The 26,705-nt window shown below is 37.3% G+C and overlaps 1 protein-coding gene across 1 annotated transcript in view; it reads right to left on the bottom strand.

Moving 5' to 3' along the window:
- The window catches only part of LOC126440349 (pre-mRNA-splicing factor ATP-dependent RNA helicase PRP16-like), a 183,608-nt gene that overhangs the window by 47,158 nt on the left and 109,745 nt on the right, over window positions 1-26,705 (bottom strand). Inside the window, exons 14-17 of the mRNA XM_050090637.1 lie at window positions 21,064-21,223; window positions 10,990-11,140; window positions 9,072-9,243; window positions 1,145-1,286 (exon numbers count right to left, since the gene is read on the bottom strand). Of these exons, the coding sequence (XP_049946594.1) occupies window positions 1,145-1,286; window positions 9,072-9,243; window positions 10,990-11,140; window positions 21,064-21,223 (625 nt within the window). The remainder of the gene's footprint in view (window positions 1-1,144; window positions 1,287-9,071; window positions 9,244-10,989; window positions 11,141-21,063; window positions 21,224-26,705) is intronic.

Below are 26,705 nucleotides of genomic sequence, written 5' to 3'. Positions count from 1 at the left end.
TCAGGTTTGAACCATCATTCTCCCGAATACAAGTCCAGTGGGCTAGCCACTATGCTACCTCACTTGGTAGGGATTTAATGACTGTAAGTAAGTGCTCAAGTACTTGTTACATTCTTGCTTGTTCACACTTCGTCCAAGTACTCTGCTGTCAATTTATTGGGAAATTGTAACCACTACTTTAAACAGTTAGGGATACTAAGCATTATATGCAGCTGTACTAATTTGTAACATATGTAAGCTGAATTGGTAACAGTTTCATGCTCTGTTCTATCTTTTAAGACTAGCTTTCCAAATGTTGCTTTTGTGGCCGGTTATTTTCTCTGCCATAAGACACCACATCTTTCACAACTTTAGCTACTTGAAGAAAACTATATGAATTACTGTGGGCTGATATGCAGTAATGGCAGCTGTTTCATTTCTCTCACACTTGATGTCATAATCTGGGTAAACATTGTCCAAATCATCGCCATCTTTTTCTTTATAGTGAATTCGAACAAACAATTAAAAGAATGGAAAAATGTAGCTATGAACTCTCCACCTTCAGGTTACTATTCCACTCTTCTATCCATTACACCATGAGGAACAGATGTGAGCGTAGTCTCTCTGACCATAAGATACAGATGAGTGAGTAATCTCTCTAAACATGGCTCCATATGCTCGTAGAACGTATTTTTGTGGCTTACATAGGTGAATACAAAAAGAGTGTCGGATACCTCGAATTTACTGAATCAATGGCCCACTCCATCTGCCTGGCATTATACTCTGTCCTAGTTGTACTGGTTTTTATACTGCTACTGCCAAATAGTCTATGTTTCTGCCATTTTGTCTACAGTGGCCTTTTTTTTGCTGAGTGTATCTAAACTATGAAGAAATGAAGAAAAATGTGGACAAAATAACTGAATGGTTGCAGTGACAAGGCACAGCTTTCAGTAAATGAAGATTACTAAATTATTTGACCATCTGTAAAATATTTTTAACTTCTACAGACACTGCAGTACCGGCTATAGCTAGCAATATTGTACTGTTACTCTACTGATATTGTCATATTTCAGAGCTCTTTCTAAAAAGTCAATGATTCAAGCCTGTAGTCAATAATTACTGGGCAGCCAGCTTTCAAGATGTCTACAAAATATTAACAACCTACTTGTTGCTTTTCCATTGATTGTAGACATTGAGATAGGTCAGGTGATCTGATTCTGGAACCTGGAATTTTTCTCTCACTGCATCAGCTTCTTCTTCGCGTCCTTTGGGGCGATAAAAAATTGATGGCACAGACAGCATGGAAACTGAAAAAAACATTCAAGATTAATCACTAACAGCAGAACAATAAAGTCTCAAGCCTATTAAAAATACAGGAATCTACCACAAAGGCAAAGGAAACAGATTAATCTAGGAAAGATTTGAATGTGAGGATTAATATATTTAAATACTGTTGCAAATATGATCATCCTGGCCACATAATACAGTTATTATTTTCTATGTTTTTAGTGTTCTTAGTCCATCTTTTCATGTTAAGCTACTTGTTCTGGAAAAAAAATCAATTCAGCTGTAACTAAAATAAAGAATAAATATATTGAAAAAAATAATGAATGAATTTTCCCAAGCGGATTTACAGTGGTCCATTAGAAGAATAGACACTTGAAAATACTAGCTGATGAAAGAACATTTATCAATGCCATTGAATATATGATTCTCTGTACAGATATAAAACAATAGTACTGTAGAAACTTGTCCTTATAACAAGCTTTTAAGAGTCACCTATGACAGAAACAGTACATTACAAGAAGAAAAGGCTACAAATCATAACTTGAGCCTAAATGTTACAAATATGAGGGCTATCCACAAAGTACATTATGTTTTGGAATTAAAAATAAATAAAGTATTGGAAATTTTTTTATTATATACAGATGAAAGCCACATGTAAATACTAATTTTCTACATAGTTGCCATTTAAATTAAGGCACTTATCATAGGGATGGACGAGCTTGGAAATTCCTTCGTCATAAAATTCGGCCGCCTGTACCTTCAACCAAGTGGTTACCTCTTCTTGAAGCTGTGCGTCGTCATCAAAACGCTGCATAGCTAACCACTTCTACATTGCTGGGAATAAGTGGAAGTCGCTCGGTGCCAGGTCGGGACTGTACGGCGGATGAGGAAACAACTCCCACTTAAAAGATTCGAGAACTTCACGAGTGGCATTTTCCGTGTGGGCCCGGGCGTTGTCGTGAATCAGCAAGATCTTTGAGCCCAACTTTCCCCTGCACTTGTTTTGTATTGCTCTTCTGAGGTTGTGCTGAGTTTGGCAATACCTTTGAGAGTTTATTGTAGTGCCTCTTTCCAGGAAATCCACAAAAATCACACCTTTTCTGTCCCAAAAGACAGTCATTACGTGGTTGAAGGCGCAGATGGCCGAATTTTACGATGAAGGAATTTCCAAGCTCGTCCATTGCTACGATAAGTGCCTTAATTTAAATGGCAACTATGTAGAAAAGTAGTATTTAAGTGTGGCTTTCATCTGTATATAATAAAAAAATTTCCAATACTTTATTTATTTTTAATTCCAAAACGTAATGTACTTTGTGGATAGCCCTCGTATGTTGCTTTAGATTATGGTCACGAAATATTCAAAATGGAATCAAATTGACCACAGGGTAAAAGGCAAATAGGAAATGCCTGCATTTTGAAACATACGATTCTTAATAAGATGAAGAGGGAAGAGGGGAATTAAATAATTTATTAGCAAATAAATGTGAAAAGATAAGAAAAGTACGGCAAGCAGGAAAATTCACCTAAAGAAAGAGACAATACAGGTGTTGTCGTTAGTCACAGTTGGTATTAAATGAATTACAAGCCATTACAGATTTTGGGGAGAGAAATTCCGCCTTATGCAAGACATCTTTATTCTATTTTCTTTCACCCAGACATGTTTCAGCACTTTTTGTGCTATCTTCAGTGGGTTATATTTTTATTTTCTAACTGTAAAATTGTTATTGTCTATTAACATTTAACAAAACTTTCACATTTGAGATATGTGTTGATGACCTGATGCACTATATATTGTTTATAACATAATGTCAAAGTTCTGTACAGCTTAATTGGCAAAAAGAGTGGATGTATGCATTAGTTTACATACCTTACATGATACTATTGGACACTTATTTTGCTAGCTACTCTGGTACACAATCTACAACTTCTCATCTGCAAACACCAAAATGTAATTTTTATTTTTCTGTTTATTATGCCTTTACAAAGGGATATGGATATAAATACATTTTTCGTGTGTAACTTACAGTTTTGATATTGTGGTCCTTTCTCACATGTTGCTGGCAAAGTGAACAGGCAGATTTCGTGACCTATGGTCGCGACACTGCACTTTCTCCGATTTTTCAGAACATAGGGAGAGTTTTCACCGCCATTACGTGTTGTTGTGACTGTGTAGTATTCATTTGTTTCGTAGTGTGTTTAGCAGGGTGAGACATGCGAGTTGCATTGTGTTTGGTGTCTGTGGTGTGTGTGTGTGTGTGTGTGTGTGTGTGTGTGTGTTCGGGACTGGGGCAGAGAGAGAGAGAGAGAGAGAGAGAGAGAGAGAGAGAGAGAGAGAGAGAGGGCGGGGGGAGGGGGGGAGGGGGGAGGGGGGGGGGGAAGGGAGGGAGGGAAAAAGACATTTTTTTCCACCCTCAATAGTAGTTTTGGTGTGAGTGTTATTTGTATAGTTCTTCTATTGTGGCGAAGAGAGTTTTATTGCACAGTGATGTGTATTCATTGAGTACTTTCTTTCCTCTTTCACTAAGATGTCATCATTAAGAAGTGATCCAACAAACCAATACTGAAGTAAGTTACAGAAAACCCTGAATAACATAGAAATCATTTTCACAGAAACACAGATTAAAAGAATGATACAGAAAATTCCCAAGGCCCCCACCTTAAAATCATTGCCTAAAGTTCACAAACCCAGAATACATATACGTCCATTGATAAACTTTACCAAAGCACCAACATACTACTTAGCCAAACACACACACACACACACACACACACACACACACACACACACACACACAGCCACAGACAGTATATAAATACACTGAAAACAGAAGTCTAAAGAACTCAAGAGACTTAATAGAAAAAATAAGGAATGAAAACATACCAAACACGGCAACAATGATTTTATTTGACATAATTTCCATGTACACACACATCCCAACACAATAAACCATTAACATCATAGAAAGAAACCTCCAACTACATGGAAACATAGCCACAACAAACATACAAGAAATATCAGCCACACTCAGGATCATCACAGAGCAAAACTACTTCACATTCAACAACAGATTTTACTCTCAATAAGATGGACTACTCATGGGATTCCCATCACTGCCCTCCTAGCTGACATTTTCCTCATTCAGATAGAAAAACAAATCTTTGACAAAATAGTAATACCAAAACAGTACAAAATAATTTAATGGAACAGATATGTGGATGACATATTTGCTTAATAGATGAACCACTGCCTCGCATAAAAGAACTTCATGAAAACATAAACCCCATCCACCCACAAATATAGTTCACCATTGAAACACAAACAGATGAAAAACTTAATTTCTTAGATCTCACCATACACAAAAGAAACAAACAAACATGAATTCACAATCTAAAGAAAGCCCACAATCACCACCACCATTATTCATAACCAATCCAATCACCCTATAACTCACAAAGAATCCAGCTTCAGATATTTACTACACAGACTGAACAAAATACCCATGAACAAACATGATTACACACAAGAATTGAACACAATAACACGACTTGCACAGGAGAATGGATATGATTAGAGGCACCTGTTTTTGCAAAGTTCGAAACGGCAAAATTTTACACATTTTGGTGAAAACGCGAAACTATTTACTTTTAAGCCAAATCGCGAAATAATTGACGAAACTTTGCAAAATCTCGTCATTTGAACTTAACTGCGGAAATTCGATTGGAGTTATGGTAATACAATCCGGATATCAATTGTACACCATTTCAATATATATAATATATCGAGTATTCCAAAGACATTCTACAATGTTCTGGACGTATATTCAGTATTGGGTGTTGGAAATCGTTGTGGATCGCCAATGCATTGAGTGTGGTATTTTGTGTTTTGTTTTCGTGCTGCAGATGATTAATATGGTATTGACAGTTTTCGACCGAGAAAAGGAATTTTCGTCAAAAGGATTTTATGTTTTCGACAAAAGTAGGAAGATACTTATGTGCAACTACTGCAATGTGCCTATTGAGTGGCAGAGGAAGGACACATGCCTGAAACACATTAATAACAGTTCTTCCCATAAGAACACGGAGAAAGCACTAACAACTACTGGTATAAAAAGACAAGCTATGTTCACGGAAGCCAATGCAGTGGCAAAATGAGTGAAAAATGATAAAGAAGAATTCATTTTATCGACTACTCGAGCTTTCATTGAGGCTAACATTCCGATGGAAAAAGTTGATCATCCGAAGCTGAGAGAATGGATCAACAAATACATACCAAGCTTGTGTAATAATTACTTTACCGTCTGCTAATCGCAGCAAAGATTAGGTAATCTCGATAGCCAGAATAGTCCTATATTAAAAATAATTTTTCCTCAAGCACCCTCTTAAAAAAGTCTTATAATTGGGTAATGTGGTAATTTAATTCGTTACATAGTACTCTAATAGCAGTTCTATTGACATTTTTAAGGTGCTGGAGACTTACCCTCAGCTGGAAGACTACTGGAGGGTTACATACCTCAAATCATCAAATAAGAAGAGGAAAGATTAAAAGGAGCCGTGAAAGATGAAAGAGTTTCAATTCTTTGTGATGAAACGACAGACAGAAAAGGGCAGTGTGTGTTTGTGGTTCTGATAAAAGTACTTAGTTGTGGTGATGGTGCAGTTCAGAAATTATTTGTCAGGGGAGTGAAAGTTATTGCAAATGCAACTGCTACATAATGTTCACAAGCAATTATGAGTGTAATACATAAACTTGAAATTCAGTACAGAAATGTAGTTTCTATAACTTCAGATTCAGCCCGTTATATGGGCAAGTGTATAAATGCAGTTAGGGTTTTAGTTTCAGAAGGGTTAGTACACACACAATGATGGGCTCATAAATTAAATTCGGTTGGCAATGTGTGGGCTGTGGAACTTTGTGATTTGAACCATTGTGTTTTGCAGACAAAACACATCTTCCTTAATACCCGAAAGAGAAAGCATGCATACATTCAGTTCTTAGCTCAGAAATATGTAGGTGTACCCACAAAAGCTAAACTTTTCCCTATTCCTGTCATCACCAGATGGAACTCGTGGTTTGAAAGTGCTGAGTACCTTGGAGAATATCTCTGTGATATAGTAGAATTTGTTGAAACTGTTGAAGATGAGAGTGTAGCTGTCAATTATTTTAAAGCTTTGACTTCTGCTGAAAAAAAAAAAAAAAAAAAAAAAAAAAAAAAAAAAAAAAAAAAAAAAAAAAAAAAAAAAAAAACCTTCAGTGCCTAGCTGTTTTTCTTGTCGAGCACTGCTCAAAATGTTGCAATTTCCTGCCGACATTGATTGGAGGGCTCCAAGATACTGTTAATTCATCTTCTGCAGCCTTAGCTTGTGACATTGCAAAGAGCTTGAAGTTACTAGAGGTCGCACTTAACTGAACCACTTGATGGAGTGTGATAGGGGAAAAATTGTCATTTCTTCTATAGGTAAAATGTTTGATCTGAGAAACATAATAAAAGGCAATTTAGACAGTGCTGAAATCTCTCAGCTGATAAAGAAAATCTCCATTCTACAAGACTTCCAACATCACAATTTCTTGTGCCATACACATTGTTTAGGGATTTAGTAGTTAGTTCTTGTAGAGAAGGAAAAGATGACGACGTGATTGGTATTCTTCTTTCCCTGAAAGCAGAATATGGACTTTTTGTGGAAGCTGCAGTGAAGGCTTTGTGGATCCCAGTCAGTAATGTTGATAGTGAGAGATCATTTTCTAGATATTGCAATATAATGTCTGAGAGGAGAACAGCTAGAACAGCTCTGACTCCCAGTAATATGGAAGTCATGGTATCCTTGTCTTTCTCAGACAGACTAGTGTGTTGTGTACATACACTAGGACAGGATAAATGTTTACCAAACTTTCATGATTTGGTATTTGTGTTTTAATAAGATTTATAATTTTTATGCTTTTTAAATTTATCTAATATAAAAAGATTTTTCACTGCAAATGTGCCATAAATGTATTTCCTTTACCTTTTACTGCTGAAAAGTGGAAATAAAATTTGGTGGAATTATTGACAAAATGGAAAAAAACTGGCGAAAAATATACTGAAATAACTTTTTAAAAATGACAAAATCGGGCAAAAAATTTCCACCACAAACAGGTGCCTCTAGATATGATGCAAAAATAGTAGACAAAATAAACCACAAAATACAAAAACAAACAACACATAACCATGAAACACACACACAAACAAACACAACACAACACACAATAAGTGACAAATGGCACATAATGACTAACAACAACAAAGTCACACACAGGGTAGCTAATATAGTAAACAAACAAGGACTCAACATAGCATACAGAACCAACTACATAATACAAAGCAGACTTGGAAGAAATACCACCAACACTGACAAATACAGCCAGTCCTGTATATACCAATTTACTTGCAACTGCTGTCAATCTGTATATGTGGGCCAAACATGCAGGAAATTCAGAACCAGGTACCCAGAACACCTCAGTGCACTGAAAAGCAATAGCTAACACACAACATTTGCAGACAACCTGATGGCACACAATGACCACCCAACAAACATTGAAACTGACTTACACATCCTTAAAACTAGTAGAAGATTATACCAAAAATTAACTATAGAAGGAAACTATCACATTCAAAAATCACTAGCCCAAGGAAAGAAAGTACTCAATGAATACACATGACTGTGCAATAAAACTCTCTTCGCCACAATATAAGAACTATACAAATAACACCCACACCAAAACTACTATTGAGGGAGGAATGAAACTTCTTCCCCCCCCCCCCCCTCTCTCTCTCTGCTCCAGTCCCGAAAACACACACACACACACACACACACACAAAAACCAAACACCACAGAAACCAAACACAATGCAAACTCGCATGCCTCATCCTACCAAACACACTACGAAACAAATGAATATTACACAGTCACAACAACATGTAATGGTGGTGAAAACTCTCCTATGTTCTGAAAAATCAGAGAAAGTGCAGTGTCAAGCGACCATAGGTCACTAAATGTGCCTATTCACTTTGCCAACAACATATGAGAAAGGATCACAATACCAAAACTGCAAGTTACACACAAAAAACGTGATATATATGGATATTCATTTGTAAATGCCATTCGAGAGTGGGATGGTACAGAGGTAGTACAAAAATGGTTCAATGAACCCTTCGCCAGGCTCTTACGTGTGCATTGCAGAGTAACCATGTAGATGTAGATGCAGATAAACAGAAAAATAAAAATTATGTTTTGCTGTTTGCAGATGAGAAGTTGTAGATTGTGTACCAGAATAGCTACCAAAATATATGTACAATAGTATCATGTAAGGTATGTAAACTAATGCATACATCCACTCTTTTCGCCAATTAAGCTATAAATAGAACTTTGACATAATGTTATAAACAACACATAGTGCATCAGGTCGTTAACACATTTCTGAGCTGTGAACTATGAACATATGAGGTATAATATTTTACAACAATTATTCATTCACAATTGTAAATATTATGTACCAAAAGTTTCGCTAAGTGTTAATATATAACAACAATTTTACAGTTAGAAAATAAAAAATAACCCACTGAAGATAGCACACAAAGTGCTGAAACATGCCTAGGTGAAAGACAACAGAAAAAAAGGTGTCTTGCATAAGGTGGAATTTCTCTTCCTATTTCGTAGCAAGCATAACAAGAACAACTGCAACACCATAAGTTGATTATTACAGATTTTAGTACAGCAATACTTCAATTCATTTTTTTATGTACATTCATACACTATTACAAAATACATACCAATAATAAGTATATCAGCTGAGCAACCCATTTCACAAGATACAATGAGCATTTGACACTGAGGAGGATCAAGTGGAAATTCTGCCATTTGTCTTCCAAGAGGTGTAAGAGAACCAGTGTGATCTAGTGCTCCTAAAATCCACAGCTGGTACAATGAATTCAAAATGTTGTCCTGAAGAGATAACAATTTTTTTAAATTAAAAGATTGAAATAACTCACATAAAATGAAGTATGATCTTACTTAACAGGTAGTATAGATGACAAAAGCATCTATGTGACGTAGTATAACTATTATTTCCTTTACTATTTTTTTATATCATTGCTTTTTTACAACAAAAGTAGGTCCATAGTTCTGGACCTCATTTGCACAAAAGAATGGATGAATTTAGTAGCCGATGTTTGGGACACATTACTATCTACCTCATATTATATATAATCTCTAATTTGGCTGCAGCACTATCAAAATATTGAATTATAAAATTCCAAACTGAAAATGATGATGACGAAGATGATAGTAGTAGTAGTAGTAGTAGTAGTAGTAGTAGTAATAATAATAATAATAATAATAATAATAATAAAATAAACATTCAGCACAAGAATTTACTTCATTTTACACATATTAATAACAGTTGAAGAATGGGAAATGTTAGATGAAAATCTTTTGCCATTTCACTGTTATGATTTGAGAAATTGATGGAAAATCCAAATCAGTATGTGATAAATGAATCACAGTTAAATTTTTGGCTGCAGCCTTAGATTTTTCCTCATGAATATTAGGTCTCATGTGTCTGTTTCGATAGTTCTGATGACCACGATATTGAAAAGCATGGGATCTGAAGTGATAAATGATTTGCAGCAGAAAAGCTAAGTCCTTATTTGACAACTCGCTTAGTCATATGAGCAGCTGCCTGAGCATATTTAGCTTTGTTTTCATCCTATTTTAAAAAAACCTACAGTTTAACAAGAAACCTGAACCATGCTGCAACTTGATATTTTTCCCAGACATAAACCATTACCAAAGATAAAACAACATCTGTCAGAAAAATCCTTGGTATGACTGGGACCATACTTCAGACCTTTTTGTATACCCTTGTCATCAAGCCACAGAAATAAGAAAGGATACATAAATACATATATGAGTCACTTTACTATTATGACCACCCATATATGACAAAGTCATAGGCTGTGGTCTGTAAGACGTCATACACTACTGTGGAGGATGTGTAACCCTGCCTACTACATCAACATATACCTTTTTACTATTGTGAGAAAAAGGAACAATTTAACAGAGTTATTACTGATTTGTTTTCTAGTTACTGCAGTATTTCTAAATTAGCACAGTCCTTGAACTGTTCTCTACTCGTGAAAATCAGCTGTAAATGAACAAATGTGATCAGTGTGAGTAACCAACATGCAAACTGTTTTCTGCACCATAGAAAACTGATGTTGCAGATGACTCAGTTCTTAGGATATATTGGGTTGACCAAGTGAGCATGCATTTAAATTTGCCAGGGATTTTCAAACTTCAACAAAACAGCTCAAAAATCTGTTGTGTACATGGCTCTGAAGCAAATTGATCATCACTATTCTCTATGACAATAAAGGTGAATAAATATGGGAAGTGATGTCGGAATTGGTTTCTGCTGTTGGTCAATGTCCCCAATGAGCCCCACTGTCCATAACATGGGTGCTGGCATGTAAGGTGAGAAACAATAGACAACACACACATCTCAGTAATTACTGAAAAATGTATGTTAGCAGTGGTGGTGTAATGCTATGGTGATTGTTTTGTGATACTTTCAAGCACCATGCTTTCATGTAGCCATTACTGATAAGATTGTCACAATCATTTATAGCCAAACATTCTCTAATAAACATTCCCAACACCATTTTAAATGTACAGCCTTCATGCAATTACCTGAGGTGGTGGATCCATGAAATGAAACTGCAACAAATCTTGAACACCAAGAGATTTTAAAAGCAACACTGTATTTGCAAGGTTGGTCCTCTGGATCTCTGGGACAGTTGTAACAAGCAGTTCATCTTTATACTGCCTTTCTGTATATAACCTAAAACAACAAACATGCAATATAAATAATAAATAATAAAGTAGCAAAAAATGAAGTCAGTCAAAAGGTAATGCAATTTGCTAAAGAAAGTCATTCAATGAGAAACAAATGTGACAGAATTGCACTCAGCAGAAAAAGGAGCCACTATGCATATGTTAGAAGAAATACATGTACACACACACACACACACACACACACACACACACACACACACACAGTTCCCCTGACTATACACTTAAAGAGCAGACTGAATTGGCTAATACTCCTTTTCTGGAAAACTTCCAGAAATTACAGACTGGGTCATTAGTCAGTTGGTCAAAAACCTGCTCAGTGCAATAGCACTAAATAAATGAAAATACAGATTTATTATCAAGAAAGAAAAGCATATACAGTTCAATGAAACTACAGAAGATGCTCAAAGTGATTTCTATGCTGTTACAAGCAAACATTGCATCTTTTCAACACAATTTACAACTTTTGTCGCAAATCTTTTCGGATTGTACATTTTCAACTTATCATTGGATTCCTTCCTTCAAATGCTTAACATCACTAACCTTGATCGAATTAACCCCATTTTTTAGTATACCCCAGACTGAAAAATCCATGATGTAATATGTGGGGATTGTGGAGGTCATTCAATACTATGCTCTCAGCCAATCCATTAGTCAAAACTTTCATTCAGAAAGTCCTTCAGAATAACTCAACAATGCGGAGTTACTCTATCTTGTTGCCATATCAACTTTTCCTTAACTGGCTGCAGATATTTAAAAAAATTGGACTATTTTCCAGTTCTGACTACACTTTTTGATGGATATCTATGTAATTCATAGAATTGACACTATTGTTACAAAAGAAGGCTCTATTAGTTCACTCCTGAAAATCCCTGTCCATACATTCATGCCAGGAGAGTTCAATTTTGTCTCCATTACCAGATGGGGATTTGTAGGATCTCAGTAGGTACTGTTGTGTCTGTTCACTCTGCCATTTGCCTTCAAAGTCACTTTACCGCTCCACAGAATGCTTTCATAAAACTGTAAGTCTTTCTATTCATTGTTTCTCTGGCAACAAAAAACAACTGTCAACTGAGTTACTGATATTGTACACTAGTCAGGTTCACAACTCACTACCACTACACACAGAACAAAGTCTATGGTTTGCTAGTGACAATTAACTTATGGCCCACCCCGTACTATCCACACGCCAATATAAACAATGTTTCTACACTTCCCTGAAGATCAAGTTACAAATCTTATAATATTGTACACATCTACTAAACTCAATAATTTTCATGTCACTAAATATGAATAAATTTTAATACACTGTCATCACAGTAACAGTAATCTACAGCTACATTTAGATATGTAGTCAGCAAGCCACTGTACGGTGCACGACAGAAGGTACCACTACAAGTCATTTTCTTTCCTGTTCAAACCATGAATAGAGTGAGGGAAAAACAGCTGTCTATAAGCCTCTGTACAAGTCCTATTCTCTCTCACCTTATCTTCGAGGTCCTTGCAAAAAATGTATGTCGATGGCAATAGAATCGATCTGCAATCGACTTCTAAAGCCAGTTCCATAAATTTCTGCAATAGTGCCTCATGAAGAGAGAATTGTCCCCTGTTCACAGATTGCCATTTGTGTTAATGAAGCATTTTAGTAATACTTAATCTACTGGAAATAAATCTAGCAGGCCGCCTCTGGATTGCTTCGATGTCTACCTTTAATCTGTCCTAGTGGGGATCTCAAACACTTGTGCAGTACCCGATAATGAACTGCACTGGCATTTATGCCGTCTCCTTTCTAGATAAGCTACACTTTCCCAAAACTCTCCCAATAAAATGAAGTTGAGCATTCGCCTTCCTGACTACCAACCTGGTGTGTTCATTCCATTTCATATTGTTCTGTAATGTTATGCCTCGATATTTAAATGATGTGATGCTGTCAAGCAACAAAATATTCAAACAATACAGAATTGTTTATCTATTCCTCTGCATTAACTTAAATTCTTCTAAGTTTACAGCAAGATTTCATTCATCACGCCAACTAGAAATTCTGTGTGTCATCTTGTACCCTCTTAGTCTTTCAACAACGACACCATTCCATCCACCAAAGCATCGTCAGCAAACAGCCACCAACTGCTGTTCACCCTGTCTGCCAGACCATTTTATATAGAGAATAACGACAGTCCTATCACAATTTCCTGGACACTCTTGATGATACCCTTGCCTCTGACAAGCACTCGCCGTTGAGGACAACATACTGGGTTCTATTACTTAAAAAGTCTTCAAGTCATTCACGTATCAGAGAAGCTAATCCGTGGACTGTGGACTTTTGACAACAGTCTGCAGTGAGACACCACGTCAAACTCTTTCCAGAAATCTGCGAATGGTTTGTAGGATGTCAGGTGAGAAAAGGCCAAGCTGAGATTTGCATGAGTGATGCTTTCCAAATCCTTGCTGATCTGTGGGCAGAAGCTTATCTGTCTCAAGGAAATTTATTATATTTGGCTCAGAATGTGTTCAACAATTATGCAGCAAACTGATTTGAAGGATACTGGCCTGTAATTATGCGGGTCCATTCTTTTACCTTTCTTTTATACAGGAGTGACCCGCACTTTTTCCCAGTTGCTTGAGACTTCACACTGGTTGAGACATTTGGAATAAATGGAAGCTAAGTAACAGATCAATGCTGCAGAGTAGTCTCAGAAAAACTGAATTCGAATTCTGGACATGTTGACTCATTTGGTTTTTAACTCTTTCACTTGCTCTTCTACACCAGGAATGCCCATTACTATGTCCCTCATGTGGGAGTCTGAATGGCAGTCAAACAATGTTATGTCTGTATGATCCTCCTGTGTGAATGATTTCTAAAACACGAAGTATAAAACTTCAGCTTTCCTTTTATTGCCACACCAGACTGGTTGAGAGTGACAGGATAAGTCTTCACTCTACTTAATCACTTTCTACATCTACATCTACATTTATACTCTGCAAGCCACCCAAAGGAGTGTGGCAGAGGGCACTTTACGTGCCACTGTCATGGCCTCCCTTTCTTGTTCCAGTCACGTATGGTTCGCGGGAAGAACGATTACCAGAAAGCCTCAGTGTGTGCTCGAATGTCTTTAATTTTACATTCGTGATCTCCTCTGGAGGTATAAGTAGGGGGAAGCAATATATTCGATACCTCATCCAGAAACGCAACCTCTCGAAACCTGAACAGCAAGCTACACTGTGATGCAGAGCGCCTCTCTGGCAGACTCTGCCACTTGAGTTTGCTAACCATCTCCGTAACGCTATCACACTTACCAAATAACCCTTTGACGAAACGTGCCGCTCTTCTTTGGATCTTCTCTATCTCCTCTGTCAATCCGACCTGGTATGGATACCACACTGATGAGCAATACTCAAGTATAGGTCGAACGAGTGTTTTGTAAGCCACCTCCTTTGTTGATGGACTACATTTTCTAAAGACTCTCCCAATTAATCTCAACCTGGCACCCGCCTTACCAACAATTCATTTTATATGATCATTCCACTTCGAATCGTTCCATACGCATACTCCCAGATATTTTACAGAAGTAACTGCTACCAGTGTTTATTCCGCTATCATATAATCATACAATAAAGGATCCTTCTTTTTATGTATTCAGCTGCCACTCCCTGCACCAAGTGCCTATCCGCTGCAGATCTCCCTGCATTTCGCTGCAATTTTCTAATGCTGCAACTTCTCTGTATACTACAGCATCATCCGCGAAAATCGGCATGGAACTTCCGACACTATCTACTAGGTCATTTATATATATTGTGAAAAGCAATGGTTCCATAACACTCCCCTGTGGCACACCAGAGGTTACTTTAACGTCTGTAGTCGTCTCTCCAATGAGAACAACATGCTGTGTTCTGTTTGCTCAAAACTATTCAATCCAGCCACACAGCTGGTCTGATATTCCGTAGGCTCTTACTTCGTTTATCAGGCGACAGTGCGGAACTTTATCGAATGCCTTCTGGAGGTCAAGGAAAATGGCATCTACCTGGGAGCCTGTATCTAATATTTTCTGGGTCTCATGAACAAATAAAGCGAGTTGGGTCTCACACGATCACTGTTTCCGGAATCCATGTTGATTCCTACAGAGTAGATTCTGCGTTTCCAGAAGTGACATGATATGCGAGCAGAAAACATGTTCTAAAATTCTACAACATATCGATGTCAGAGATATAGTTTTGCGCATCTGTTCGATGACCCTTCTTGAAGACTGGGACTACCTGTGCTCTTTTCCGATCATTTGGAACCTTCCGTTCCTCTAGAGACTTGCGGTACACGGCTGTTAGAAGGGGGGCAAGTTCTTTCTCGTACTCTGTGTAGAATCGAATTGGTATCCCATCAGGTCCAGTGGACTTTCCTCTGTTGAGTGATTTCAGTTGCTTTTCCATTCCTTGGACACTTATTTCGATGTCAGCCATTTTTTCGTTTGTGCGAGGATTTAGAGAAGGAACTGCAGTGCGGTCTTCCTCTGTGAAACAGCTTTGGAAGAAGGTGTTTAGTATTTCAGCTTGACGTGTGTCACCCTCTGTTTCAATGCCGTTATCATCCCAGAGTGACTGCTTACATATGTGGCTTTGTGCCTAATGGAGTGGAACATATCTGTTACAGGACTGGAAGAGGATGTGGTGACTGGATGCACAAGAGAGATGTAGCACCTGTGTATTTTATAGGGATATAGTGCATATGGCAAGAGGTTGGGGTAGATTTTGCATAAGGATGGACAAGTTATTTTGTAGATGTGGTGAGTGCCAGAATTTTCCAGATTTTGGGCTGTTCTACAGTGCTATGCATGTTAACAAAGGACTACCAGTAGTGACATTTTTTTCATGGCCTGTTCAAGACTGATGTGTATTTAATAGTTGCCATTCTGCCCTTAATTTTAGATATAACGCATAAAAAAAATAAAAAATAAAAGGCTCTGAGCACTATGGGACATAACTTCTGAGGTCATCAGTCCCCTAGAACTTAGTACTACTTAAACCTAACTAACCTAAGGACATCACACACACCCATGCCCAAAGCAGGATTCGAACCTGTGACCGCAGCGGTTGCGCGGTTCCAGACTGTAGCGCCTAGAACCGCTTGGCCACCCTGGCCGACAGAGATATAAGGCAGTAGAAGGTGAAGCTAAGGATAGCTTTCCTTGATGAGAGTGATATTTACTAATAAACATAAATCAGAGACTCCTTAAGTTACAGTGAAGATAGCATACTTATCCATATAAATATAATTGAGAATATACAGGTCACTATACAAGTCTGTAATATGATTTGATGAAATGACATACTGTTATATCATATGTAAATGAATTATTTCTCTGTATGTACTGCTGTTTCAATGTCAAACATTATAGGTGGAACAAATATAAAAATAATTTTAAGTATACCCTTGAAATTAATGGGGCATGCTTGCAAGTCATGGCTTATCAATTATTCACTGTACTGACTGGTACAACTATTCTTTAATAACTACTGGGTGCCTGCCAAATGAAACAAAATATCAATATCTCTCTGAAAATGATTATACTGTCTAATATTCTTCCTCCACATATAAATCTACATGACATTTTTGGTTGTCAGACAATAAGCTACGAAATATTTCAAACAGGTCTGTACAAGACCAAGAACAAAAAAATAAAATAAAATAAAATAAAATAAAATAACAGTGCACAGGATCAAACCAGTTAGCTATTTGGCAAATTGTTTGGTCAAGTAAAGAACAATCTCTTTAACCTGAACAACTTCATTTATGAACATTGATTGTTGTTGTTGTTGTTGTTGTTGTTGTGGTGGCGGTGGTGGTGGTGACAGTCTTCAGTCCAGAGACTGGTTGGATGCAGCTCTCCATGTTACTCTATCCTGTGTAAGCTTCTTCATGTGTGAGTAACAACTGCAAACTACATCCTTCTGAATCTGCTTAGTGTATTCATCTCTTGGTCTCCCTCTACAATTTTTACCCTCCACGCTTCCATCCAGTACTAAATTGATGATCCCTTGATGCCTCAGAACGTGTCCTACCAAAAGATCTCTTCTTCTAGTCAAATTGTGCCAGAAATTCCTCTTTTCCCCAATTCTATTCAGTACCTCCTCATTAGTTACGTGATCTACCCATCCAATCTTCAGAATACTTCTGTAGCACCACATTTCAGAAGTTTCTATTCTCTTCTTGTCTGAACTATTTAGCATCCATGTTTCACTTCCATACAAATACCTTAAGAATGTTTTTCCTGATACTTAAATTTATACTTGACGTTAACAAATTTCTCTTCTTCAGAAATGCTTTCCTTGCCATAGCCAGTCTACATTTTATATTGTCTCTACTTTGACCACCATCAGTTATTTTGCTCCTCAAACAGCAAAACTCATCTACTACTTTAAGTGTCCCTTTCCCTAATCTAATTCCCTTGGCATTACCTGATTTCATTCAACTACATTCTATTATCCTCATTTTGCTTTTGTTGATGTTCATCTTATATCCTCCTATCAAGACACTGTCCATTCCGTTCAATTACTCTTCCCGGTCCTTTGCTGTATCTGACAGAATTACAATGTCATCAGTAAACCTCAAAGTTTTTTATTTCTTCTCCATGGATTTTAATTCCTACTTCAAATTTTTCTTTTGTTTCCTTTACTGCTTGCTCAATATACAGATTGAATAACATTGGGGATAGGCTATAACCCTGTCTCACTCCCTTCCCAATTACTGCTTCCCTTTCATGTCCCTCAACTCTTATAACTGCCATCTGGTTTCTGTACAAATTGTAAATAGCCTTTCGCTCCCTTCAGAATTTGAAAGAGAGTATTCCAGTCAACATTGTCAAAAACTTTCTCTAAGCCAACAAATGCTAGAAACATAGGTTTGCCTTTCCTTAATCTATCTTCTAAGATAAGTCATAGGGTCAGTATTGCCTCACGTGTTCCAACATTTCTACAGAATCCAAACTGATCTGCCCCAAGGGCAGAGTCTACCAGTTTCTCCATTTGTATGTAAAGAATTCATGCTAGTATTTTGTAGCCGTGACTTATTAAACTGACAGTTCGATAATTTTCACACCTGTCAACATATGATTTCTTTGGGATTAGAATTATTATATTCTTCTTAAATTCTGAGGGTACTTTACCTGTCTCGCACACCCTGCTCACCAGATAGTAGAGTTTTGTCATGGCTGGCTCTTCTGAGGCTATCAGTAGTTCTAATGGAATGGTGTCTACTCCTGGGGCCTTGTTTCGACTCAGGTCTTTCAGTGCTCTGTAAAATTCTTCATGCAATATCATATCTTACATCTCATCTTCATCCACAGCCTCTTCTATTTCCATAATATTGCCCTCAAGCACACTGCCCTTGTATAGACCCTCTATATACACCTTCCACCTTTCTGCTTACCCTTCTTTGCTTAGGACTGGTTTTCCATCTGAGCTCTTGATATTCATACAAGTGGTTCTCTTTTCTCCACAGTTCTCTTCAATTTTCCTGTACGCAGTATCTATCTTACCCATATATGCCAGAACATCAATCGCGTTTGTCTTCTAGCCATCCCTGCTTAGCCATTTTGCACTTCTGTCAATCTCATTTTTGAGATGTTTGTATCCTTTTTGCCTGCTTCATTTTTATATTCTCTCCTTTCATCAATTAAGTTCAATATCTCGTCTGTTACCCAAAGATTTCTACTAGCTGTCGCCTTTTTCCGTACTTGATCTTCTGGTGCCTCCACTATTTCATCTCTCAAGGCTACCTATTCTTCATCTACAGTATTTCTTTCCCCTGTTCTTGTCAATTGTTCCCTAATGCTCTCTCTGAAACTCTCTATAACCTCTGGTTCTTTCAGTTTATCCAGATCCCATCTCCTTAAATTACTATCTTTTTGCAATTTCTTCAGGTTTAATCTACAGTTCATAACCAATAAACTGTGTCCAGAGTTCACATCTGCCCCTGGAAATGTCTTACAATTTAAAGTCTGGTTCCTCAATCTATTTTACCATTATATAATCTATCTGAAACCCAGTGTCTCCAGACCTCTTCCATGTATACAACCTTCTTTCATGGATCTTAAACCAAGTGTTAGTTATGATTAGGTTATGCTCTGTGCAGAATTCTACTAGGGGGCTTCCTCTTTCATTCTTTACCCACCCATCCGTATTCTCCTACTACTTTTCCTTCTATCGAATTCCAGTCCCACATGGCTATTTGATTTCTTTCTTCCGTAACTATCTAAATCATTTCTTTTATCACATAATACATCAATCTCTTCATCATCTGCGGAGCTAGTCGGCATATAAACTTGTACTACTGTGATATGCATGAGCTTTGTGACTATCTTGGCTACAATAATACGTTCATTATGCTGTTCATAGTAGCTTATCCATGTTCCTATTTTTTTTTATTCATTATTACACCAACTCCTGCATTACCACTATTTGATTTTGTATTTATAACCCTGTACTCACCTGACCAGAAGTCTTGTTCCTCCTACTACAGAACCTCACCAATTCCCACTATATATAACTTTAAGCTGTCCGTTTCCCTTTTTAAATTTTCTAACCTACCTGAGGTCTGACACTCCACACACTGATCCGTAGAATGCCAGTTTTCTTTCTCCTGATAATGACGTACTCCTGACTAGTCCTTGCCCAGAGATCCAATTGGGGGACTATTTTACGTCCGGAATTGATTGTATCATAAGACAAAGGCAGTTGCAAATTACAGTACATAGTGAAGTGAAAATTATTATGTGATGTTTAATCCTCAAGATCAATAAACGTCTATCCAATTTAATAGTGACAACTTTAACAAAATAAGAATCATCATTAGTTTTAACAATGGAAACTGCCACAGTTATCATGGAGGTTGTTTCCTCCACCCTCCTTTCTCACAAAAACGACTTGAGATGGAATGAACATAACAGAATCAAAGTAATGAGACAGCTTTTGACAGTAGCTTTTCCACTTAATCACTGACATGCAATTCAACTTTGCGGGTATTGTCCACTTCCCTACAAGACATTAAGCTGGTCTATATAGTGGATGTGGTAGAACAGTCCATCAACATTTTGCAATACACTTCACAGCAGTGAGTCTGATCTGTAGCCCAGCAGAATTGTGCTGCGTGAGAAAAACTCTTCTCTCCTCAGTCTCAAAATTTCATCTTTTAGGTTAGTTAGCATAATTTCGTGGTGCCCTGGAATGGGTCCTCCAGGTTCTGGATTATCGAAAAGAATCACACCATTTTTTATGGACATCATCTAACTGCAGGTGGTTAAGTCATCAAAACTGATTAGTTGGTTGATTTGATGGAGGGCACTAAACAGCAAGGTCATCAGTCCCATCAGGTTGGGGAAGGATGGGGGAAGGAAGTCGGAAATGCTCTTTCAAAGGAACCAGTGTGCTAACCCCTGCGCCACCTCGTTCGGTTGAGATCAAGAACAAACAAACTTTGGGACAAAAATGTCTTATGTAAAGCATTAAATCTGACATTCAGCAGGATGTAAAGATGCTTTTCACTGTAATATCTGATAGGCAATACCAGGAACATTGCATTTTACATACATCCATTTCCTTAAAGTACTCACATCTGCTGTATCTTCTCGATACATCATTGGGAAACGTTTGTGAATAACTATGTCTCGAGTTGTGTTTCTGTGAGGAATTTTGTGATCTACTTGCATTTTTTTTAATGGATTTGTACAACAGATGAAATTCTGAAACACTACAGCTACTACTAGTATTATGACAAAAACACTAATACAATATTAGCAGAAAGGTTCACCATCAGTTATAACACAATCAGCAACCAAGTCAACACAAAAAAACAAATTGGAGATTTTACTTTTAGAATGACCCGCATACACGATCATAATTGCGTATGAATGTCTGGTAGTAAGTTACCTGAAGCATTGGCCTGGGCCTGTTCTTCCCGCCCGGCCTGATCGCTGATTGGCATTGGCCTGGCTAATAGGATATATTTGTAGAGCATCCATACCAATACGGGGATTGTAGACTTTCAGTTTGCAGTAACCTGAATCTACCACATACATTATTCCATCCACTGCAAAACAAACAAAACATAAAAGTGAAGATGTGAAAACAAAAAAATCCTCATGCATAATAGGTACCTGGTTAAACGCAAAGAGACATGCCAGAATGCCAATATGGTGTGCTGTAGACTCTTCCCTGACAATTTTATTGTAAATGATTGCTTAATAAAATACTTATTGTATTCCAGAAACCAAATGGTTAGTACACTCATGAAAATCAAATAATTTTCTTTATATTTTTCACAGTCAAGACTTAAAAACTTGATATGATCAATGTGGAAAGACGACTACGTAATCATTATTTACTACACTGGAGGTATATGTATTTATTATGTACTACATATTTTTATTTACTACTTCAATAACTCATAATTTGCCTGGAGCCTGAGTTCACTGTCAGGTGACTATTCACAGTGTGTCAACAGTTAGCAAGACTACACGGATAATCAAAACTCCAAAGGAATGAGGTGGTTCCTCTTTCTGTGTACTGTTGAAGGCACTGTGGTGCAGGGTAGTTGGTAACATCAGCACACGGCTTTTAGAGAACAGATTAACGCTAAAATGCAAGGCATACGGTTTCTGACATGGAACACTTGCAAAAGTAAAATTTTTGTGGCCCAAGATGGTCAAAAAGTCAGCCAAGATGGCTATTTTAAATTCTTAGGGCTGAGGGTAGGTGGAAAGCTTTAGTGGAAGCATCTAATTGAGGATATTGTGCATAATCTGAATGCTGATATATTCAATATAAGAATAGTCTGCACTATCTCTGATACTGAAACTCAAAGGCTTGTTTACTTTGCTTATTTTTACTCTTGTACCTGTATGGTGTAATATTTTGGAGTAACTCTGTGGAGTTACCAAGAACGAAAGGGTGGATGGGCTGAGTTGTGATGTTAATTCATGAACTTCAAGTAGGCTACTGTTCAAGTGTCTTACAATTCTGTGTCGTGCCTGTACATATGTTCCATCATTGTTGTTGATGATACTGACTCGTTCTGAAGGAACAGCAACATTCATTCAGTAAACACTGGATGGAGAAATGGTATGCACTTGGATAAAACTTTCTTAAACATTGTACAAAAAGTTGTGCACTATTCAGCAAGTTTCATTTTCAACAGGCTTCCAGTGGAACTGAAAAAGTTAAGTGATAAATCACAAGTATTTAAACTGACACTGAAGGATTTCTTGTGTCACATTCCTCCCTCACATTAGTTCAGAACTTTTCTCTGTAACAAATTATTTACTCATTACTCTCCTTCAAGTTTTTTCATGTTTTATTAATTCTTTTGTTTATACATCTTCTAATTCGCATTTGGCAAACTATGTATGGACTCGTTCCATGACTGAGCACTTCTGACTCACATGGTCCCACAGAACTTGATTAGTAAATAAATAAAAATAAAAAAAATTTACAGGTAGGTGGGCAAAACAGTGTCAACGACAAGCAGACAGGCTAAGCTAATTAATCTTAAGATTAGCAATGTAAGAAAAAGATAGATTGCTATTCACCGCAGAGATGACATGTCGAGTTGCAGACAGGCACAACAAAGACACACTTACATATGGGCTTTTGGCCACAGCCTTCTTCAGAAAAGGAAACATACACACACATTCATTCACACTCAGCTGCTGGAGACTGTAGTCGTGTGTGTGTGTGTGTGTGTGTGTGTGTGTGTGTGTGTGTGTGTGTGTGTGTGAGAGAGAGAGAGAGAGAGAGAGAGAGAGAGAGAGAGAGAGAAATTACTATACAAGGTTATGACAGTATCATTTAGAGCATATATGGATTAAACACATCAGAGGTGCAGCTTCTGAAATGGCTCTTAAAATGGCTAGAAAAAATTGCTGTTGCAGCAATCAAGATTATCAATAAATTTGGTAAATTTACATGTAACTGGGCGGTTTTTTAGGTTAGAGGGTCTCGGAAAAACACAAGAAGGGCTTCAGTCACAAAGGATGCAGGCTAAACACAGGAAGAACGTAGATACAGGAATCAGTTGTAAATTGTCGTAGCTGTGTTGGGAAATTACCAGGGCTCAAAGTGCTAATAGAAAGCACTGATGCTCAAATCGTTATAGGCACTGAAAGCTGGTTAAAGCCGGATATAAGCTCAGCCGAAATTTTTGCAAAGAACCTAACCATGTTCCGAAAAGATAGGCTAAACACGGTTAGTGGTGGCGTGTTTGTTGCTGTCACAAGTAGTTTAACTTGTCACAAAATTGAAGTAGATACTTCCTGTGAGTTAGTATGGGCAGAGGTCATTGTTGGCAACCAGAATAAAATAATAATTGGATCCTTTTACTGACCTCCCAGTTCAGATGATACAGTTGTTGAAAGGTTCAAAGAAAACTTGTGTCTGATTTCAAACACGTACCTGACTCATACGATAATAGTTGGTGGTGACTTTAATTTACCCTCCATATGTTGGCGAAAATACATGTTTAATTCCCGAGGTACGCATGAAATACCATCCGAAATTGTGCTAAAAGCATTCTCTGAAAATTGTTTCGAGCAGTTAGTTCATGAGGCCACGCGAATAGTAAACGGTTGTGAAAACACACTTGACCTGTTAGCAACAAATAATCCTGAGTTAATAACAAGCATCAAAACCAATATTGGGATTAGTGAACACAGGGTTGTCGTAGCGAGATTGAATATTGTAATCCCCAAATCCTTGGAAAATAAGCGAAAAATATACCTACTCAAAAAAGCAGATAAAAATTCACTTGACATCTTCCTGAGAGACAATCTCCACTCATTCCAAATTAATAATATAAGTGTAGACCAGATGTGGCTTAAATTCAAAGAAATAGTATTGGCAGCAATCGAGAGATTTATACCAAATAAATTAACAAATAACGGAGCTGACCCTTCTTGGTATACAAAACGGGTTAGAACACTGTTGCAGAAACAACAAAACAAACATGCCACATTTAAACAGATGCAAAATCCCCAAGATTGCAATCCTTTACAGAAGCTCAAAATTTAGCGTGGAGTTCAATGCGAGATGTTTATAACAGTTTCCACAACGAAACTTTGTCTCGAAACCTGGCAGAAAATCCAAAGAGATTCTGGTTGTATGTGAAGTATGTTAACAGCATGAAACAATCAATGCCTTCTCTGCATGATAGCAATGGAGATACTATCGAAGACAGTGCTGCCAAAGCGGAGTTACTAAACACAGCCTTCCGAAATGCCTTCACAAAAGAAGATGAAGTAAATATTTCAGAATTTGAATCAATAACAGCTGCCAACATGAGTAATGTAGAAGTAATTATCCTCGGAGTAGTGAAGCAACTCAAATCACTTAATAAAAGCGAGTCTTCTGGTCCAGACTGTATACCAATTAGGTTCCTTTCCGAGTATGCTGATGCAGTAGCTTCATACTTAACAATCACATACAACTGTTCGCTCGACGAAAGATGTCTACCTCAAGACTGGAAAGTTGCACAGGTCACACCAATATTTAAGAAAGGTAGTAGGAGTAATCCACTACATTACACGCCCATGTTGTTAACGTCGATATGCAGCAGGATTTTTGAACATATATTGTGTTCGAACATTATGAATTACCTCAAAGGAAATGGTCTATTGACACACAGTCAACATGGGTTTAGAAAACATCATTCCTGTGAAACACAACTAGCTCTTTATTCACATGAAGTGCTGAGTGCTATTGACAAGGGATTTCGTATCGATTCCGTATTCCTGAATTTCTGGAAAGCTTTTGACACTGTACCACACAAACAGCTCGTAGTGAAATTGCGTGCATATGGAATATCGTCTCAGTTATGTGACTGGATTTGTGATTTCCTGTCAGAGAGGTCACAGTTTGTAGTAATTGACGGAAAGTCATCGAGTAAAACAGAAGTGATATCAAGCGTTCCCCAAGGTAATGTTATAGGCCCTTTGCTGTTCCTTATATATATATGACACTGTCATTTATTGACTAATAAAGTCATCAGAAGATCAAAACAAACTGTAAAATGATTAGAAAAAATATCTGAATGGTGCGAAAAGTGGCAGTTGACCCTAAATAACGAAAATGTGAGGTCATCCACATGAGTGCTAAAAGGAACTCGTTAAACTTCGGTTAGACTATAAATCAGTCTAATCTAAAAGCCATAAATTCAACTAAATACCTAGGTATTACAATTACGAACAACTTACATTGGAATGAACGCATAGAAAATGTTGTGGGGAAGGCTAACCAAAGGCTGCGCTTTATTCGCAGGACACTTAGAAAATGTAACAGACCTACTAAGGAGACTGAGTACACTACGCTTGTCCGCCCTCTTTTAGAAATACTGCTGCGCGGTGAGGGATCCTTACCAGATAGGACTGACGGAGTACATTGAAAAAGTTCAAAGAAAGGCAGCAAGTTTTGTATTATCACGAAATATGGGAGAGAGTGTCACAGAAATGATGCAGGATTTGGACTGGAAATCATTAAAAGAAAGGCATTTTTCGTTGCGAAGGAATCTTCTTATGAAATTCCAATCACCAACTTTCTCCTCTGAATGCGAAAATATTTTGTTGACACTGACCTACATAGGGAGAAATGAACATCACGATAAAATAAGGGAAAATCAGAGGTCGTACGGAAAGATATAAGGGTTCATTCTTTCCGCGCGGTTTACGAGATTGAAATAATAGAGACTTGTGAAGGTGGTTCGATGAACCCTCTTCCAGGCACTTAAATGTGATTTGCAGAGTATCCATGTAGATGTAGATATACAAATTAAAAAAATAGCTTTTTTCTTTTAGTCATACTTTACAAATATTTACTAGTGTCACACATTTTAGCATCATGATGGCATCATCTGGCACTTCACAGTTACATGGATGTTAATTTTTAATACTGTACATTCTTTTGAAGTGTTATGAGGTCAATTTTCTGGTTGTACCAGTGAGGAGTTATGTACAGAAAGATTAGTTTATTTCAGTGTGTACCTTACGTAAATTGTTCATTTAAATCACCTCATTTCAGTACATAATCTCACCACAACATCCGACAAACAGACTTCACCATGTTTCAGAAAAACCTTGAATTAAAAATTAGTGTACACACAAATGTAAAGCACCTGATTATGCTGCCAAAACATGCCATGCTAATAAACACCAGTAAAAAGCGACTTAACCACAAAAAATAATTATAAATTTTGTAATACAGTCACTGATCTCAAGACATTCCATAACACATGGATAAATTTAAGTTTAAAGTTATGAATAAGGATACTACATGATGAACTAATGTTCTAAATTGGCTACTACCTATTACAATAATTACAACACACAAAGGATAACATTGTGCATGTAATAGTGACTGTCACTAGGATCTAATACCATAGACAAGGGTTTAGAGTCATGACGCTACATCGACAAAATTGGTCATTTTGACTTATTTCCTTCACCACTGCCTTGGAAAACCAATCTACTGAACGCCAACACAGTGGAGGACCTGTCTTCAACAGTTCCACAGACAGTGTGTAATGT

The sequence above is a fragment of the Schistocerca serialis genome, unplaced genomic scaffold (genome assembly GCF_023864345.2).
Source record: "Schistocerca serialis cubense isolate TAMUIC-IGC-003099 unplaced genomic scaffold, iqSchSeri2.2 HiC_scaffold_1362, whole genome shotgun sequence".
NCBI lineage: Eukaryota > Metazoa > Arthropoda > Insecta > Orthoptera > Acrididae > Schistocerca > Schistocerca serialis.
This window is presented reverse-complemented; position numbering and strand designations above follow the sequence as displayed.